Below are 19,295 nucleotides of genomic sequence, written 5' to 3'. Positions count from 1 at the left end.
TCTGGTATTTGCTGTCTGTAAAACTCGCCGATGGTACTGGCCGATACTGACTAGCGATGGTGATCTGGTTTTCTTAAAGTACAACGTTTACAGTACTTTGAGATGCTTGGGTATCAAGTTGATGCAAAAGCTATTTGGATATTAAGTCCATAGTACTGGACAACTCGACTAAGTACATAGAAGTTTGTCCTACATGACCTATTTTGCTAAATCTTTGAGCGAGAAGTTTCACGTAAATATAAAGTATACGCAGTTTTTGTGTAAAGTCTTCTTATTCCAAAGAGACCTCATACTCAGCAGCATAGTCATATATCTATATCATATAACTTAATGAGAACGAACGCTGATTTGTTATAAGCGAATTTGATACGGAAAATGTTGGAAAACGAAAAACAGCTTATACGATTGCACAAAGGCATCTTGAAAGCTCACAACAAACATCTAACGAAGTACATAGTTCAGTAATTTTGCTACACATTGTTTTATGAATAATATTGTTCTATACAAACACTCATAAACTTTGATTAGCACAATGCATTATCATGAAATTCTAAAAGGTACTAAGGCATTAGACATAAGGCCTAATGAGGATTATCTTGATTGAATAAGGACCACTTGTGACAGTAACACCAAGCGACCGCGAGACTCGTGCTTTTCAACATGTTAATGTAAACCATTTATATATTAATATTTTCTGGGTGTAATTATCTATATAAGTATGTATTTACAAAAGAAAAGTAGTATATGTAGTACATCAGTGGTCTGGTTTCTAGAGTACAAGCTCTGCTTAGTTTTGATCAGATGGCCGCGTGTGAATAATGTCTTAGAACGTTACACTATATTATATTATTTAAGAAAATAAATTAATTTAAAAGTTGAAGCTACACATGTGCGCCATATTTTGTAATGTATTTTAAAGTTGTCATTATTTTAAAAATACGTAATTTGGTTCATCATATTATAATTATCTTTAGTATATCACATTATAATTTGTTTTTTGTTTCTTATATAACGTGAATTTATAACTGTAATTAGGGTAAATTAAAAATAATTTATAAGCTGTTCTTTGTGTTTACTTTATATTTATCCCTTACTTTCCGAAAATAAACAAGTTCGACCTTAAGTTGATATGATATCATTGATCGAGATCTAAATAATCCGTAGTATTCGGGTAATGTTAGCGAGGTTGTTATCGAAAATTTGGAAGTAAAATTCAAGTGTATATAAATATTTAAGTGTAATAGTTTTATATAATAAATACAGAAATACTAATCAAGACATTTTTCTAGAGCATAATATAGCTGAGCTATTATTAGGAAATCACATGGAAAATGTAAATCTAAGGCGTGTTTATCTTTATTTCTCCTGCAGACTATAGGTACGAATAGACCAAGGTCAGGGTCGAGCTCGTGTTCATTGTAAATTGAGCTTTAGAAATTTTTTTATAATTGAAACAAAACATCGAAGTTATTAACTTTATATTCTTTTATGGTGGTAGGTCTTTGTGCAAGCTCGTCTGGGTATGTACCACCCACTCATCAGATATTCTACCGCTAAACAGCAGTATTTAGTTTACTTGGTATTTTTGTGTTCCGGTTTGAATGGTGAGTGAGACAGTGTAATTACATGCACAAGGGATATAAAATCTTAGGTGTCAAGATTGGTGGCGCATTGGCTAATTAAGCGATGGTTAACATTTCTTATAATGCGAATGTATATGCGCGTTGGTGACCACTTACCATCAGGGCCCATATGCTCGTCCGCCTTCCTATTCTATAAAAAAATGGACCTTAATATAGAATCTCAAAATGTTTTGAAACTTTTTTTTTGTGTGATGTACTTTTAAAGATTTTTTAAGTTTCCTTTGATCAAGGAAAATATTTCCCTGCTTATACTACAATAAACAAACTACAGCGATGTGATTATATGATTGATATTATACACGTGACATGAAGTGTCAGCGTTGTACATATAACATTATAATTTAGTATTATAGCGTATTTTTATACTATGATAAATTTTAGTGTCCTCTACCTTTTTTTACGCTGGAAACGGAACGCGTTTCCCCCACGGAAACAGTGGGGCAGGGGTATCTGGGGCTCGCTGGTGTCTAAGGCGCCAAGTGCTCCCCGAACATCGGAATACCCACTAAAAAACCACCGGTACCCTTTCCGTCTTAACGCGGAGCGCCACGGGATCGCTTTCGCATGCTACCGTGACGAGTGTCCTCTACCTAGGGCTACATGAGAGTTGGTACATTTTACGCTTGGATAAATAATCGGAATTGCTGTTCAACTTAATAACATGTCGTGATTTGTGGTACATTTTGTTAGGCTTCTTTGCAATTTGTAAATAAAAACACTTACACAATCGTCAATCGTTCCTGTGTAATTGAATAAAAGACATCCAAGTAAACTGTCTCAAATACAAACAACAAAATTGAAATTTACGATATAAATATTAAATAATTCTTTAATTTGATTTGGTGATTGACTTAGGTACAAATCTGTGAGCCTAATGATAAATTAAATAATAAATTTATTTTTAATTTAGAAATTGACTTTTAAGTCAATTTCAAAATTTAAAATTGATTCAATTTTTAAAATGTGAAAACGCTTAAATCTGGATGTGAAAACTAGATATTTTAAGCTTTCACGAATAACGAAAATGTCTCAAGGTTGTCTCAGGGCTCACCAGACAATCTTTTCGTGTCAGCTCGTTGTTTCAAGCTCTGAGTCGACATCTATAATCTACATGTATTTGTCTTCAATGTATAGCTTTGTGTAGGGTTAACACAATTAAATACTGGGAACAATTTCCAAAGACAATCTGTATATCGGAAAAAGCGACGGCAGAAACTTTATTGCAATAAATTATTTATTTAATTATTATCTATTATTATATAACTTACTAATACTATTATATTTATATAACTAAACATATTTTTATAATTTTTTAACGTGTTTCAAGTCAAAAAAATAATAATTATTGGATGTGTCCAATGACGCTTAATTGATATTTAAATAGAATTTAAATTATGCAATGCTTTCCCATTTATAAAATAACTGGCGTTCCCACTTCGCACAGATAAAATAACTATTTCATTTCGTGCCATTTCTATTTTTAGGTATATAAATGAGATATTCTCCAACCAATCTATTCGCCCGTACTGTACCTATTAATGCATCGTACACGCACAACACTCACCGAGTATTATTTTTATTTGTTTATTTAAATATCTCGTAATTTGTCTAAGGCTAATGTTTCGAAATGTAAAGCGTACAAGGAAATTTGTATGTTTATATAGATATATCTATATAAAACTAGAAAAATTAATATGTTATTTATTTTGATATGGATAAATACTTTGTGTTGACTGTGTCTTTATAACTTATAAACTTCTTGCTGTCACTGACAATTTTTTATGGGAAACCCAATAACTGTTTACTAGCTCGAAAAGGTGCTTGAGTCCAGGACCTTGGGATCTATGGCCTTATGAGACTTAGACCCTATGGTTAGCTAGATCAATGACTAGATCAATGACCTGAAATCTATTAATTCCCGATTGTAAACGAGGTCGAGGTCTGTTTACCAACCATATGTCTTACTTTATGTTATACGTCTGTCATTTCTCAATCACGCTATCACAGAGGCCGATGTGATCGAACTAAGTGTAAGTCTAACCATATTGGGTTAGATAATTAGACAGATGTTGTGTTGCATTATTTCTACTCATATCAATATCATCAATCAAAACTTCAAAACTTGGAACCGATTAATCTTCTCTATAAGGCTTCTCTATCATGCGTAGCATTGGAATATTTTGCAATCAACTAGCATAGATACATGGCATAAGATAAAGGAAAAAAATTTTAAATTTTAAATTTTCCGTTTGTGTTGACACAATCCTTTACTGGTGGTAGGGCTTTGTGCAAGCTCGTCTGGGTAGGTACCACCCACTCATCAGATTTTCTACCGCAAAACAGCAGTACTTGGTATTGTTGTATTCCGGTTTGAAGAGTAAGTGAGCCATTGTAATTACAGGCACAAGGAACATAAAATCTTAGGTCTCAAGGTTGGTGGCGCATGGCTTTTTAAGCGATGGTTAACATTTCTTACAATGCCAATTTCCATGGGCTTTGGTGATGACTTACCATCGGTGGCCCATATGCTCGTTCGCCTTCCTATTCTGTAAAAAAAAAGTGACTTAGGTGGATGAGATGTAGAACAGCTATCTCCTTCTCCTTGTGGTGGATGTACTTGATAGCCAGAGAGAACGATTGACGCGATGGTGGTGCCAAGCGGGTCACTCTCGAAGTTTCTCGAATTAGCAGAGTCTAGTCGCTATGGAAACGAGTTGTACCCACACAAAAATAAATCAAAGTAAATTTGATTTGACACTTTTCATTCCATTTAACATACGTAAAAGGGCTTACTTTTATAAACGACAAACTATTTTACGTTCGTTATTTCAGTATGATTAAAATTTGGGTTCGTTATACAATTGAAATCATACCTACATTCTTATTTACCTTCGTACCTATATTATTATTTTTAACTTGTATTTAAATTTCAATACTTGCTGTTACTTTGTTATATAAGGTGTGGTGTTATATAAGGCAGTGGTATCCTATAAGTGAGGGAGCACATATACATATAAATTTGTTATATTCAGAGAAATAATACAACAACAATATTCGCCATTACAATTAATGAATACACCTGTAGAAGTAATAAATTTTATTATTTGTCAATTTTATTATCTTTAGTATAATAAGCTTATGAGATCTTTTAAATTTAATTAAAACAAAATATCATATATTGTTAATTCGATGACATTCGTTCAGTTCTATTTTTTATAAGAATGCGCGGGTAAACTATTTTTTTTAACTTTATTACCAAACAATACCAATGACGTTCTGAAACCGATTATATTTTTATTAAATCAAATACAATATAGAAATATGTAATTATTAAATATATTCAGTGAAGTACGTAAATAAGTATTTCTAACACTATTTAATTACAAAAACTGACAAACTCATGTCAATACAATAAAGATTATTTATTAATAACCAGCCATATTGACATACATTACATATTCTTGTCAGTTGATATTTTATTGTAAACATGAAATATTCATTGTATACGATCTCAAAATAATAAAACTGTCTTTTCCTTAACCGAATGAATATAATAAGCACAAATAAGTTTCTCAAGTGATCAATTTGCGTTTCTTAATTTCGTAGTTAGCGACGAAGGAAAATAATAAAAAAATCTTCCTTCCTTTGATAGAAATTTTAATTCCTTTTTCAGTGAAGGAGGCTGAACGATTAAGTTCCTCCTAAATGAGACAAAAGGCCTTTGTTAAGCTGTGACTACAGGGTTACTTTGTTGATATTCATACTTAAATAAATATTTAAAATGACATAAGATTTTCAATTTTGATACTAATGAAAATTTTTAAAATAGAAACATTATACTTACTAAAAAGCCAATGCAGAACATATATCTGTAAATAACTACATATTATAAAACAAAGTCCCCACGCCGCGTCTGTCTGTCTGAAAGTGATAAACTTAAAAACTATCGAACGTAATTTCACCAATGGACGTAGTGATCACGAGAAAAGTTTACGTTGTATAATTCATTAATAGTTTTCTGTAAATAGGCTGAAATATGGCAACGATAATTGAGGAAGTCGAAAAAATGTCAACTACGCTTTACTGGCGTGCGACATGTAAACCAATAGTTATACATATTATACCGTTATATACGTATAACGGTATAAACACTTCATGTAGACCCTTATTATTTAGATAAATTGATAGAAAACTTTAGTAAATTTTGCGTATTTCATGGAGTACTTTGCATATCATAAACTTTGACTTAGCTTCCTTCGTGGAAACTCCTAACAAACTTACATATCTTTTGAAATTAGGTTATTAATTCATTTAGTTCAAATAATAGGTAGTTCGCCAACTTCGACTGAATCGACAGCTTCTTTTGTGGTTCGTGAATTTATAACTCTAAATAATTTGGCCACGATGTTAATAATATACATATTAACCAAAGTTTTTATACAATATGTAAGCGGACGGGCAAATGGTCCACATGAAGGTAAGTGGATTGGTAAGAATATTAAACATTCCTTACATCACCAACGCGTCACCAACCTTGGGAAGGAAGATGTTATGTCCCTTGTGCCTGTAGTTGCTGTTAGACTGACCTGATAGACTATTACTGTTTTTTTTTTTCTAAATGTAGTTTTTTTTTATCGTAGATTGAATGATAAACCCTACCATAAATAAACCTGATAAACATTAACAATTCTTTTGTAATGTTGGATAAACATGACTGTAAGCCAAATTCCCGGACGAAAATCTTTGATTCTTGCCAATTCCGAATTACATAAATTAAAAATCGTTCTCTAAAGAAATTTAAAATTATGTCAAGGTCTGTATATATGGAGCCATTATATAGCTCCGTATATATATACATCATTTCAAATATGCGGACTTACTAATAAAAGTTTTATAACGACCGAATAGTTGCAAACCGATCTTTCTCTTTCTGCCAACGAGAATTTATCATTCGTAAGAAAAAGAAAAACGTTGTGTTATTATACAACTGCTATATACCGTTTTTAGTAAGTAACATAATTTTTTTTATAGAATTGGAAGGCGGACGATACGGCATAAAGGCCACCTGATGGTAAGTGGTCACCAACACTCTTAGACATTGGCATTGTAAGAAATGTTAACCATCGCTTACATCACCAATGCGCCATCAACCTTGTAATTACACTGGCTCACTCACCCTTCAAACCGGAACACAACAATACCAAGTACTGCTGTTTTGCTATAGAATATCTGATGAGTGGGTGGTACCTACCTAGACGAGCTAGCACAAACCTCTACCACCAGTAAATTAAATTTATATCAATCAAGCTACATAATATGTTTAACTTCAATATCATTTTACATGAGCTTAATTCAGGAGCTTACAAAGCTTTGGATTATTAATTAAGAAGTTTAAATTAAATATAAAGCTGCGACCGGTTCGGAATTGAGATTCTATCGAGAAGAACCGGCAATCCTCCAGACCTGTCTATGGACGTGAAAATAGCGGGTTCGATTTTCACAAATTTCGTTTTCACTCCTGGCACAATTTTTTTTTAATTACAGGGAAAAATATTAATACTGAATACACGCAATGCTAGAAGCGTTTAAAAGTAAATCCAAGAAAAATGCAACCATGTTTAATGTTCAATTAAATAAAAAGTTTGTAATATTTTTTTTAAATGAAACTGTACATACAAAATTAAATTACTTTATTAATTAGTGGATCGATACACTTTACAGATACAGAATTATATATATATATATATATATATATATATATATATATATATATTTAATTTGAAGTAACCTGGAGGCGATCGTTTTATTCCTAAGGTGTGTAATCATTTAAAGTCATTAGTCACATATCCTCTACCACACAAGTGTTCCTTAACGATTCTTTTAAATTTCACAATTAAATATTATTAAAGTTTCCTCGGATTATGTTTTAAGCCGGTCAGGTAAATCTAGACTTGACTAGAACCAACAAAAAGGACAAAGCGGTATTTTTATTACAAAATCTTTATATAAAAATGATTCTGTTACATACATAGGTTATAATATAAGAGTATTATAAATGGCGTTGTCAAAGCGTATTTTTTAATACCAACAATGACGAATCGTTTTTTGGAAAGTGTGACGCCGCATTATCTCCAAACTTGAAGTGATTAATATTCTCTAACACTGGCGATATGGATTTCTTTTAGATATTCTGTTCATTGATAAATTAATTATAATAATAATCTTTAACGAAAATCTTTTGAAGTTTTCAGAAACCTTACGAACTTTATTTCAAATTATTATTCTTATTGTTTTTTTACTATTGTTATCATGTTCTATGTTTAATGTAAAAGTGGAATTTTTGTTGGCTTGTGTACTTACTTACTTTGTTATCAAATATTTATGCATTATATTATGCTGTATGTGTCCAAATAAATAAATAAATAATTAAGGCTTATATTTAGATTAATAGGTCGATCTCGTTTAATAATGATACACAAATAATAAACTAAAAAGATATCGTTTGTAAAATAACCATAGCATAGTTAATTGATTTTTCAATCGAAAGTAACAATTTAATCACAGATAAACAAACACAAACAAATTCTGCTAAATAATATAAGTAAGAGAATTTATATTACACAAAATAAAAAAAAAAACTCCGACAGTGTTTGGTACAAATCCAAGAATTACAAATTTTGTAAGGACGTGTGAAACTTTAGATAGGAAAGTCATTCTGTAAGGACACACTTAAAAGTAAAATGTTGATAAGTGATGTATTTCATAACTGTATTATTCAAGAAGCATTTTGCTTACTGATAGTAGACTCGGCTACGAGATGTAATTCAGAATTACCATTATCTTGCTACTAACGGATCTGAATGCTATGAATATTTGTTAGTACGGTAAAAGGCATGAAAATGACAGATACCTGTCAGAAGTTTTGACAAAAAGTAGTAAAATTGTAAAGTAATAACCTTTAAATGTTTCACGGCTAGGCCTGTATCTTGTGAGAAGTTTTGGAATTCATTCCAAATCGCTGCTTCAATGCGAGTTGGTTGTTACACATGTGGCAGAATTTCAGTGAAATTAAACACATGCGTTTCCTTACGAAGTTTTCCTTCACCGCTGAGCACGACATAAATTATAAACAAAAATTAAGCACTTGAAAGTGCAGCGGTGCTTGCCTGGGTTCGAACTCACAAGTTGTGTTAAGATTCACGCGTCCTAACCATTGGTCATCTCGGCTCTAAATTAACTACTAAAATAAAAACTTTAATAACTAGAATAATAATAATCGCACTAATATTATAAATGTGAGAGGTTGTGTGAGTTGTGGATATTTGTTACTTCTTTAACATTTACCACGGCTGAAATATGACATAACATATTTTTTTGACTGGCCGGTTGGCGTGGTTGTTAGATGGCTTGCCTTACTCGCCGAAGGTTGTGGGTTAGTGATTGCCGTGTGTAAATAATGTTCCAAAAAAGAAAAAAAAATTGACATTTTTATCCCGTTTAACTGGATTTTTGATTAGGACGCGGGCGAAGCCGCGGGCCAAGCGCTGGTATGAAATAAATAATATAACTTTAATATTTAAATTGGATATTACACGGTACTGCTACGGAATATTAATTGTCATTTGGTTTAACCACGAATTATTTCGTTACGTTTCATCTCTTTCACTCTACGTACTCATCGGAAGCGCATGGCTTTATTTTTATGACGTCAGTGTGAAAGCGCTATAATCGTTGTAAGATAGGTGATTTACAGAATTTCAGGGACGACAAAGCTTATTCGCGTTTTGAATTAAGTATCGAGGGTAATGACATTTTAACGTTCTAATTACTTAAAGCACACGATTCAATTTATAAATTAACTAACATTATTGCGAAACTAAAAAAATATATAAAATAAAAAGCTCAGTTTGACTTAAATCGAGTAACACAGAATAATTATTGTGTCTATGGTATCGAGTATTGTACTGACTTGATTGTTAATTTCTGATATAATATCTGAAAGCATCAATCATTCAAAACTCCTTTGTTGTTTTCATAAGTTTTGAGCGCTTAAGACCAGCAGTGCTGCAGAGATTATTATTTTACTACTTTTTTAGTATGGAATACATCGCCAACTGGGAACTTGGGTATTAAGATTTTGTCACTTATGGCTGTTATTACAATGGCTCACTCACCGTTCAAATTGAAACATAACAGTACTAAGTATAGCTGTTTGGCGGAAGAATATCTGGAGATGTGTACCTACCCAGTCGGGCATAATACTTTTATGTTGTGACTATATAAGGGTATCTATATCTAAAGCATATTTATGTGTATTACGTTTTCTTGGTAAAGTCCCATTGCGTGGTTAATAGTTGTGTTACATGCTATGTGATTACTAGCCATTTTACTTTTATCTTGAATAATAAGGTTTTTTCTTATATAAGAGCCCCCTCTTATATAGGATAAAGGATTTAAACTAAATATTAGACAAAGTTAAATATTTTATTAAGAACTGTATATTTTGTGATCACTAATTTGCGTTTTGTTATGTTTAATATTATCAAACATTAGGATCTGTAGAATTATTCTGTTAAAAAAAAATTACAACTCGCCACTGGCAACTTAAATTACAGAAAGTGAAATGACTGACATACGATATTGATTATAACAAAGTCGTTGTTTCTCTCATACATAATAAAACAGATATTATTTAAAATTAAAGAATTTTTAAAATAATTGTTCTCTGCGACTCTATCTGCGTCATTAATATTTCCGCAAATCCGGTAATTCATGTGAAGATGTGCAGATACTCTTTCTCGTACTTTTACGTTAAAAATAGACACGTATTTACTTTTGCATTCATAGTTTTACCCTGATATTTATTAATCCAAGTTAAGCAACGCCGTCAACATGGTGTAGCATTTTATTAGAGATTCGTAGCAGGGCAATTAAAAGTACACATTTATTCAAAATTATTATTTACGTATAGTATCCTTGTCTTTATTCCGTTTAACATTTGCATTGCAGAATCAGAAACAGAATTAAATAAAAAAAAAGAAAATTAGTATCATGTCCCTTTGATAATTAATCATTAATATTATTATTAATTAATAATGAAATAGAACAATTCACTAATTGTAACATAGAGACGTTATCATAATCATAATTTCATAATTTTCACAATTGGAACTGATGGCAGACATAAAAATAAAACGATTCGTACAACGTTCCTAAGTTTTCGTACTTTTGCAATTAGGATTCAATTTGAATACAATTGTGTTCGTACAATTAAACACCTGGTGTTGCCATAGTTTGAGGTGTATGTGATTATATCAACTTTGTTTTCGTTAGTCAATTAAAAATTCATTAAAATGATATTATTGAACATAAGTTATCTTTCTCAAGAAGTTAACGAAGAATGTGAAGAACGCACGTGGATATCAGTAATACGTCAAGACATACTTATGTCAGTCTGTGCTACTTTAAAGCCTTGGTCTTGTGGATTATAAGACCGCAGACCAAACTCAGGTCAAACTGGGTTTTTCTGACGAGAATTACTTGGCCCAGAGCCTGAAGGTTGCCATTTCCTTGTCTCGGATAGCACCTAAAGTAATAGAGAGTGCACTTTGGTTTGCAAACACTTTTATGTATATGACTTTTCCCTTGAGATTTTCTTCTTCTAATAAATGTTTTATCTTTTAATAAATGTTAATAAAATCGTTATAAGCGATGTTTCAAATTTTCTCATATTACTGAACTTTAAACGTTGTCTCATGTTTAAAAACTACTTCTAGTTATCACATTTTATTTCTTTTGATACGGCTTGTACATACGTGGCTCCGATGTCAATATAATAATCCAATGACCTTGACCTTATGATGCAGCCTCTTTTCCTTACGAGGGAACTCTTTAACTTTTGAACTTTTATACACAAAGAATATAAGCGTTAAAACGTGGTATTCTTAAATTTTGAAACGTATGTAAGCAAAAGGTGAAGGTTTAGCTTATCAACGACATCTCAGTGTGGGTGAAAAAACGTGCATGTATGTGTATTTTATCCGATAAGTGCATATTTCCTCACGATGCCTTCTTTGCTTTGCCGAGTACGAGATGAAATATAAATACAAATTAAACACACGAACACAAATTTAGAAAGACTTGCCAGAGTTTGAATGTTGTATCTGACTATCATTCTTTAAGAAGGCCTTCACCAAGCAGGTGACATTTATACCTAGTCTGCACTGTATACAACAAGCATTGTTGTCGTAAAGAGTTGAGGAATGAGCAGATGTACACACGCTCTACATTCAACGCTTCGGGAAAATAATTTTGAAGGGTAAATAAGGCTATGCGAGGTGCAGTGGGATAAAATGACACTATAGACTGCTCTTTTCCTGTCTGCGTTTCCAAGCAGAGCAACTTGTAGAATCAATTCGTACACTTGAAATGGTTTATAATAAGGACAGTATTCCTTTACATTATCTACTTTTTTATATACAGCATTTTACATACATACATTGCTTACTATAATTTTTGGAAGCGGTAATCTAATTGTATTAGGATATTTATTTTCTCGAGCAGTTTATTTGGTTTGTCCTATCTTTGAAGTTGGACTAAATTATTTTATTACTTATAATTAGTGGTGACAAGTAAGCCAATAAGATATAATGTAATTTATTGATAAGGGCTTGAATATTGTATGACACATAGCAATCAGCCATCAACCTTCAGTCATGCGACGTGACATCGATAAAAAAGTCCAGTAAAAGTACAAATGTATGATGTAGTGTTATAAATATTCATAGAATTGTTCGTTTCAACAGAATATGGAACGGTTTCGTTGTTAATTGATCTTACAAAAACGAAGCATTACGCTTAGATTATGGATTTACGTCAATACTGTACTTACAACAGTAACAGTCTGTGAATGTCCCACTGCTGGGCTAAGGCCTCCTCTCCCTTTTTGAGGAGAAGGTATGGAGCTTATTCCACCACGATGCTCCAATACAACTCGCATAATTAACTATAGGTACTTACAACGCCTAAAATTAATTTGGTGGAAATGTCAAAGATGAGAGTCATTAGATTCCTTAACACCGTAACGGCCCAGTGGATCTTAATTCATGCTCGGCGGTGAAGAACATCATAAGGGAACGTGATGGATAAAATCTTGCTACATGTGTGCCAACCCACACTGAAACATGATGGCGCAATAAGTTCCAATCGTCTTCTTAATTCTTCTTTGTCCACTTCTGGCAAAAGCTGTTTCTTAGTGGTAGGGCTTTGTGCAAGCAAGCCGTTTGAGTAGGTACCGCCCACTTACCAAACTTTTTTTTTTTTTTTTTACTTACGTAGTATTTTTATGTTCCTTTTTTAGTGATTGAGCCAGTGTAGACTGCAGTTAGCAAGCACAAAGGACATAACATCTTACTTAGTTCCCAAGGTTGATGGCGCATTGGCGATGTAAGGAACGATTAATATATCTTTAATGTATAGATATTGGCCGGTCTATTTTATATAAAAATGTACGGTTTCTTTTGATTGTTCAGAGCCATATGAAAAGTGACAATTATTACATGATAACATTAAAATGCTAGCGATCTCATTTGTTAAAATCAGTTCGTGTTACATTTTGGGAGCTTAATATAAGGATCCAAATTAAATCCTCTTTCGTTACAAACGGCCAGGAGATTTCGGGTATTAAAGACGATGAGTGAGGACATCCGATATCGATTTAGTACCTTCTGTACGTTACTATTGTTATAATATGAGTGGATGTGGTGGTAGGGCTTTGTGCAAGCTCGTCTGGGTAGGTACCACCCACTCATCAGATATTCTACCGCAAAACAGCAATACTTGATATTGTTGTGTTCCGGTTTGAAGGGTGAGTGAGCCAGTGTAATTACAGGCACAAGGGACATAAAATCTTAGTTCCCAAGGTTGGTGGCGCATTGGCTATAAGCGATGGTTGACATTTCTTACAATGCCAATGTCTATGGGCGTTTGGTGACCACTTACCATCAGGTGGCCCATGACTCGTCCACCTTCCTATTCTATTCTATAAAGGATGCACAGAGCATCACCGTGGATTACTGGGAAGTTGATACAAGCCATCAGCGGTTGCTCATTTAAGACATATTTTCTAAAACAAAATATATTCAATTTCAATTGATAATAATATATAACAAATGGAAACCACGCGCTGAAAGAAAACATCGTTGCGGAACAACATACAATTGACCGCCACAACCGAAGTCTGAAGCTAATTCTGCTTGCTGTAGATATAGAAATTTGTGTTTCTATAACTACAGCAAAATTGTTTTTATAATTCTTAGAATGGTTCCATTTATTGCTTAATGGCCGATGGAGTTCGAAGATATACATTATGATGTAAGTGTGTGGAGTGCACTCGGTGACATGTTGAAACTATTCCAATTGGCGGAGTTCACAAGGCATCCATTATGCATAAAGGTCGTGTAACGAGGTAGAGATTCAGAAACATATCCACAGAGCTCAATTACATTGACGAACTATTTTTTTTTTCAATAATATTTTTTTTCCAATACCAATTGGCATAAAACGAGCAGATTACAGAAAAAAAAATTCGCGAACGACAAACATAAAGTTTTTATTGTAATCACAGAATATCCAAATAGAAGATGTTTTTATATTAAGGTATTATTTTTTTGCTGAATTTGACGCTGAAGAAAAAATATAATATAATTTAATTAAATTATAATATTATATAATTAAATTAAAGTGACATTAAATAACTAAAGAATTGAAGTTAAAAACAATCGAATTATAACGGAATTCTCATGGTGTCAACGATGGGTAATTGCCGAATATAATTATTACCGTGTATATTGTAAATCTAAAAATAATAAGTTTTAAATCCAGACTATTTCAGATAGTGGACATTGAAATTTTAATTTTGAATAGTTTGATAAGGGCGATTTACTCAATACAAACACATACAGAGAAATGTTTTCGTACCATATAAATAAATTATTATAGAAAACACTCCTTTTAATTTGAAGAACATATATAAAATTATTTATGTATATATAAATGTTAACGTATCATTTTAAGCATTATATTATTATTTTTTCAAGAGGTTCCCATCAAATTAGTTATTTATATTAGCATAGCCTTAAAAATATCAATAAAATTATTTAAAACTATATACAAAATAATAACATTAAAAAAATAAACGCATAATATTATATTACTAAATAAAGTAGGTATCCTTTGTTTCCGCGTACTATTATTTAAACTGTTTTTGTAACTCTCCACTGCGGCGAGTATGCGTTAACCCGCATCGCGTAAGGGTAACACTTCAACATCCATTCATTTGAAGAGGTGACATCCGCTTCTCTGGATTGAAGATAGATACTTACCCCTTTCAAACGGTTTTTTATAAATTTTTACAAGTAAAACATAAATATCTATATAGAATTAAAGTTTTTATTATAAAAAATTTTTGATATTAAGATTTAAAAAAATCTATAATTGTGTGAAAAAATATTAACGAGACATTTAAAAGCACGGCATTTATCTATTATTTATCTTAGCGGTAATTTTAGTTAATGTTTATGTTACCATTAAAAGTGTTTCAACATAACACCAGTTTAATTATCTCATACGTAAACATTATAAACACTGGCCATAAATGAAAAAAAAAAAACATTAAAAAGTTATCAATCGAACTGCCAAAATGTCACATGTAATTTATAATCTGTGTAATAAAGAAGTTTTTTACTCACCGGCGAGAGTGGCGAGTAGCGCGAGCGCGAGAGCTAAAGGCGCGGCACGGGACATGCTGCCTCGCTTGCCGGCCGCAGCGAACTGAACTACCCCGCGCCCCCGAATGCGGCACTGCGCTTCTGTGCCGCTTACATGTTTGCGGTGCGGCTTTCCATAGTAATCGACATTCATGTGCAATATTACTAATATTTTTATATTTAACAATATAAACAATTATGTCAATAATCTAAGATTCAGAAAGTTATTTTAATAATATACGAGTTAACGTTTTACTGATTGATCTAAGTGGAGGACAGTTGCAGTTTTCTCATTCGACTTGTGCTTAGTAATTTGAGGTAAGAAAAATTGATTAAAAAAAAATGTTCGCTTAATTTTGGTGGCGGTTATAAAGCGTACCATGAGCACATATTTAACGGCAGTAACGAATGAAATTTAACAATTGTATTTAAAAATTGTAGTTACGTGGTAAGGCATATGGACAACAACGAAGTTAATTATCTTTATAACTCCAGAGTTATTGGGAAGTGGAAAACCGCGCCAATTCGCGTCCAACCGCGCGTTATCGCATCAATTTGTACGCGATTGTACAGCTGATCGCACACCGTTCACACCTAACATCGCTTAAGCTAGGTCTACACTGCACAGTTTTGATGGAACCACTAGATTAAACATTTAACCCAAAACTAACCTTTTAAATAATCATAAATAAAAATATGTATAAAATTTAAATGAATGAATGAATAGATCTCTAGGATTTATTTATTAAATAACATTAAAAAACAATTTGGGTAAGGAAAATGACTATGAACGGACCTAAAAAAAATACAGTGCAAAAAAGTCAAGGCATAAGGACTTTACACAAGTAGAATTACAAATGAAGAAAAGTATATACTACAATATGTAGGTATGTATATTATATAAAGAATGCATAAATATAAATATAATTAAATATATGATAAAAATACGCGGCGGGGTTTTAAGAGCTGCAATCTAATTGAAATAGTATTTTCTAAAATTCCCGATGTATATTAGTAATTTGTATATTACTTTATTTGATATAGCCGTCTAACACTGCGCGGTTATACCCGCGTAACTGTTAACCCTCGTAGGCCATAGTATGTTTTATATATGTATATACAATGTCCTACAAATGAGCTATCGGACGCAAGTTTCCGAGTCTGGCAGATTCTAATTAGCGCGGTCAAACAAACAAATCCGAATATCTTTTATCAATGTACACCAATTTATTCTTATTTATATTCGAATATGAAATGGCTAAGTAAAATATATTTACCATAAGATATTTATTTGGGTCTGTTAAAATAACTGACGTATTTACCTTGCCAAGGCTGGAATACAAAGTTATTTACTTTTTTAAAATTTACTTTACTTCACTATCATTATTTACTTTTTTTCAAACAGGTATTTTCTTCAAGTTCTCCATTAATTTGCATAATTTTGATTTTATGGTGTGACATGTTTTAAAATCATTGGCAGAGTATTTCGTGCATAAAAGCACAGATAAAAAACATAAATTTTTATATTTAAAAATCCATATTATATTATAGATATTCAGTTAAATTAGAGAAGCCCAAGATCACAGACGCTTGTTATTATGTCTGAAGGAAAAATGGCAGAGAAAGGTTAATGTGATAAAACTAATTGCATAACACAGTTAATGTTATTAGTGGATTATGTGTAAGTATAATATAATGCCGTCTTTTTATCATTGGCTAATAATGAACGGTAGGCGTTGTAATGCAATTTTTAGCAAATAATATCCCGTATCAGTAACCTTCGCGCAATTACCAACTGTATTAGTATTCAATTCATTCAAGCGATTTATGTATATATAATAGGAACAAACATAAGCAATGATTTTTCATATATAAAAGTACATAATCAGTAAATATTAAGATGGTTTATATGGCTTTATTTTCAAACTACCTCCATCTGTCTATTTGAAGTCACATTACAAGATCATGTTCTAAATTCAAATAGGTATAATCTCATTGCGGCTATAGGTAGATTTATATTGTTACACAAAAACGGGCTTGCCGCAAAAAAATTAACAGCAAACCTTAGGAAGTGCAGTGAAGAAAGTTGGCAGATGTGCCAAAAAAATACTCGAAAACACTTTTCACTCAAGTTCAATACATATATACATACGTAAACATAGATATAAATAATTATGATACGTAAATACGTCAAATAACGTGTTATTATTATGGAATTAAATGTTTGATATAATTTTTTATATTGATTACCTTAATTGGGTAAAACCTTACTTATAGGGTTTTGTGCAAGACCTGAATATCTACCTGAATAGATACCACCCAATTCATAATATATATTCTACCGCCATGCAGCAATACTTGGTTTGTTTGGGATGGTGATTGAGAAAGTGTAACTACAGGCACGAGGGACATTTTTTTATAGAATAGGTAAGCGGACGAGCATATAGGCCACCTGATGGTAAGTGTTCACCAACGCTCATAGACATTGGTATTGTAAGAAATGTTAACCATCGCTTACATCGCCAATGCGCCACCAACCTTGGGAAGTAACATGTTATGTCCCTTGTGTCTGTAATTACACTGACTCACTCATCCTTAGAACCAAGTGCTGTGGTTTTGCGGTAGAATATCTGATAAGTGGGTAGTACCTACCTAGACGAGCTAGCACAAAGCCTTACCACAAGTAAATAATAACTTCCCAGGAGGGTTCTTTAATATTTCTTACAGCGCCAATTATTCCCGGATACTTATAACTATAAGGCACCCAGCCAAAAATAATTTAATTTTACTCTAACCGCTTCGGAATGGCTTTGGATATCTAAGTCTAGGCCTGACGCCAATAATAGATATTGGCCACTATGACCTATGACCACTTACCATCAGGTACCCCATTTGCCATTCCTATATTAGGTATATAGGAAATAAAAAATAAACACGACACGTGAAAGAGTTACAAGATTCTACCGTACTGCTATAAATAATATTAGCGTTCTTGAGTAATTTTATTATTACAGTATTAATCAACTCCCTTGTTATATAACTATGGTAAGTTTATCATATTCTAGGTCACGATTAACGTCTACGTTGAATGTCATTAAAATTAATTCAATAGTTTTGAACAGAGAAAAATTCACCCTCACGTAATCTAGATAACTAAAATGGGTCAAACGTTGGCGGTAAATTAAATATTCATAACCTAAAATTGATAGATGTCGGGAATTCATTTGGAATTGAGAATTAAATTACGAATCAAAGTGAATACTTTGTCGATGTTTAAATAGGGTTTTTAGTGTAGTAGTACAGTACAATACAGTAACAGCCCGTTAATGTCCCACTGCTAGGCTAAGGCCTCCTCTCCCTTTTGAGGAGAAGGTTTGGAGCTTATTACACCACGCTGCTCCAATGCGGGTTGATAAAATACACATGTGGCAGAATTTGAATGAAATTAGACACATGCAGGTTTCCTCACGATGTTTTCCTTCACCGTCAAGCACGAGATGAATTATAAACATAAATTAAGCACATGAAAATTCGGTGGTGCTTGCCCGGTTTTGAACCGATGAACGATCATCGGTTAAGATTCACGAGTTCTAACTACAACTAGGCCATCTCGGCTTTTCGATAGAAATAGTGTAGTACGTGTAGATAACCCGTAAGTTTGTTTATTAAAGTCAAATTAAGTTACGATCGGGTCACTGGCTTAGTCGTGATGAGGTAACATACAGTTACGCTACGTACATAGTTTTATATACTAACTACCCGTCACGGCGCAATGGTAGCATAATACGTTTATATTTTGTTTTCTCTGTGTCAGGATCCTTCAGGCGTACGAAGAACAACTCACCAAAATTTCATCAGAATTATCACGATCACATCACCTCATGCG

The 19,295-nt window shown here is 32.5% G+C and overlaps 1 protein-coding gene across 1 annotated transcript in view; it reads right to left on the bottom strand.

Moving 5' to 3' along the window:
• Window positions 1–15,480, bottom strand: part of LOC126773307 (uncharacterized) — a 35,266-nt gene extending 19,786 nt beyond the window's left edge. The window contains exon 1 of the mRNA XM_050494136.1: window positions 15,392–15,480. Coding sequence (XP_050350093.1) covers window positions 15,392–15,446 — 55 coding nt within the window. The 5' untranslated portion in view covers window positions 15,447–15,480. The remainder of the gene's footprint in view (window positions 1–15,391) is intronic.
• Window positions 15,481–19,295: the final 3,815 nt, after the last annotated feature.

This window comes from Nymphalis io, chromosome 14 (assembly GCF_905147045.1).
Source record: "Nymphalis io chromosome 14, ilAglIoxx1.1, whole genome shotgun sequence".
Lineage (NCBI taxonomy): Eukaryota > Metazoa > Arthropoda > Insecta > Lepidoptera > Nymphalidae > Nymphalis > Nymphalis io.
Note: the sequence above shows the minus strand (reverse complement) of the source record. Positions and strands in the feature narration are given on the sequence as shown.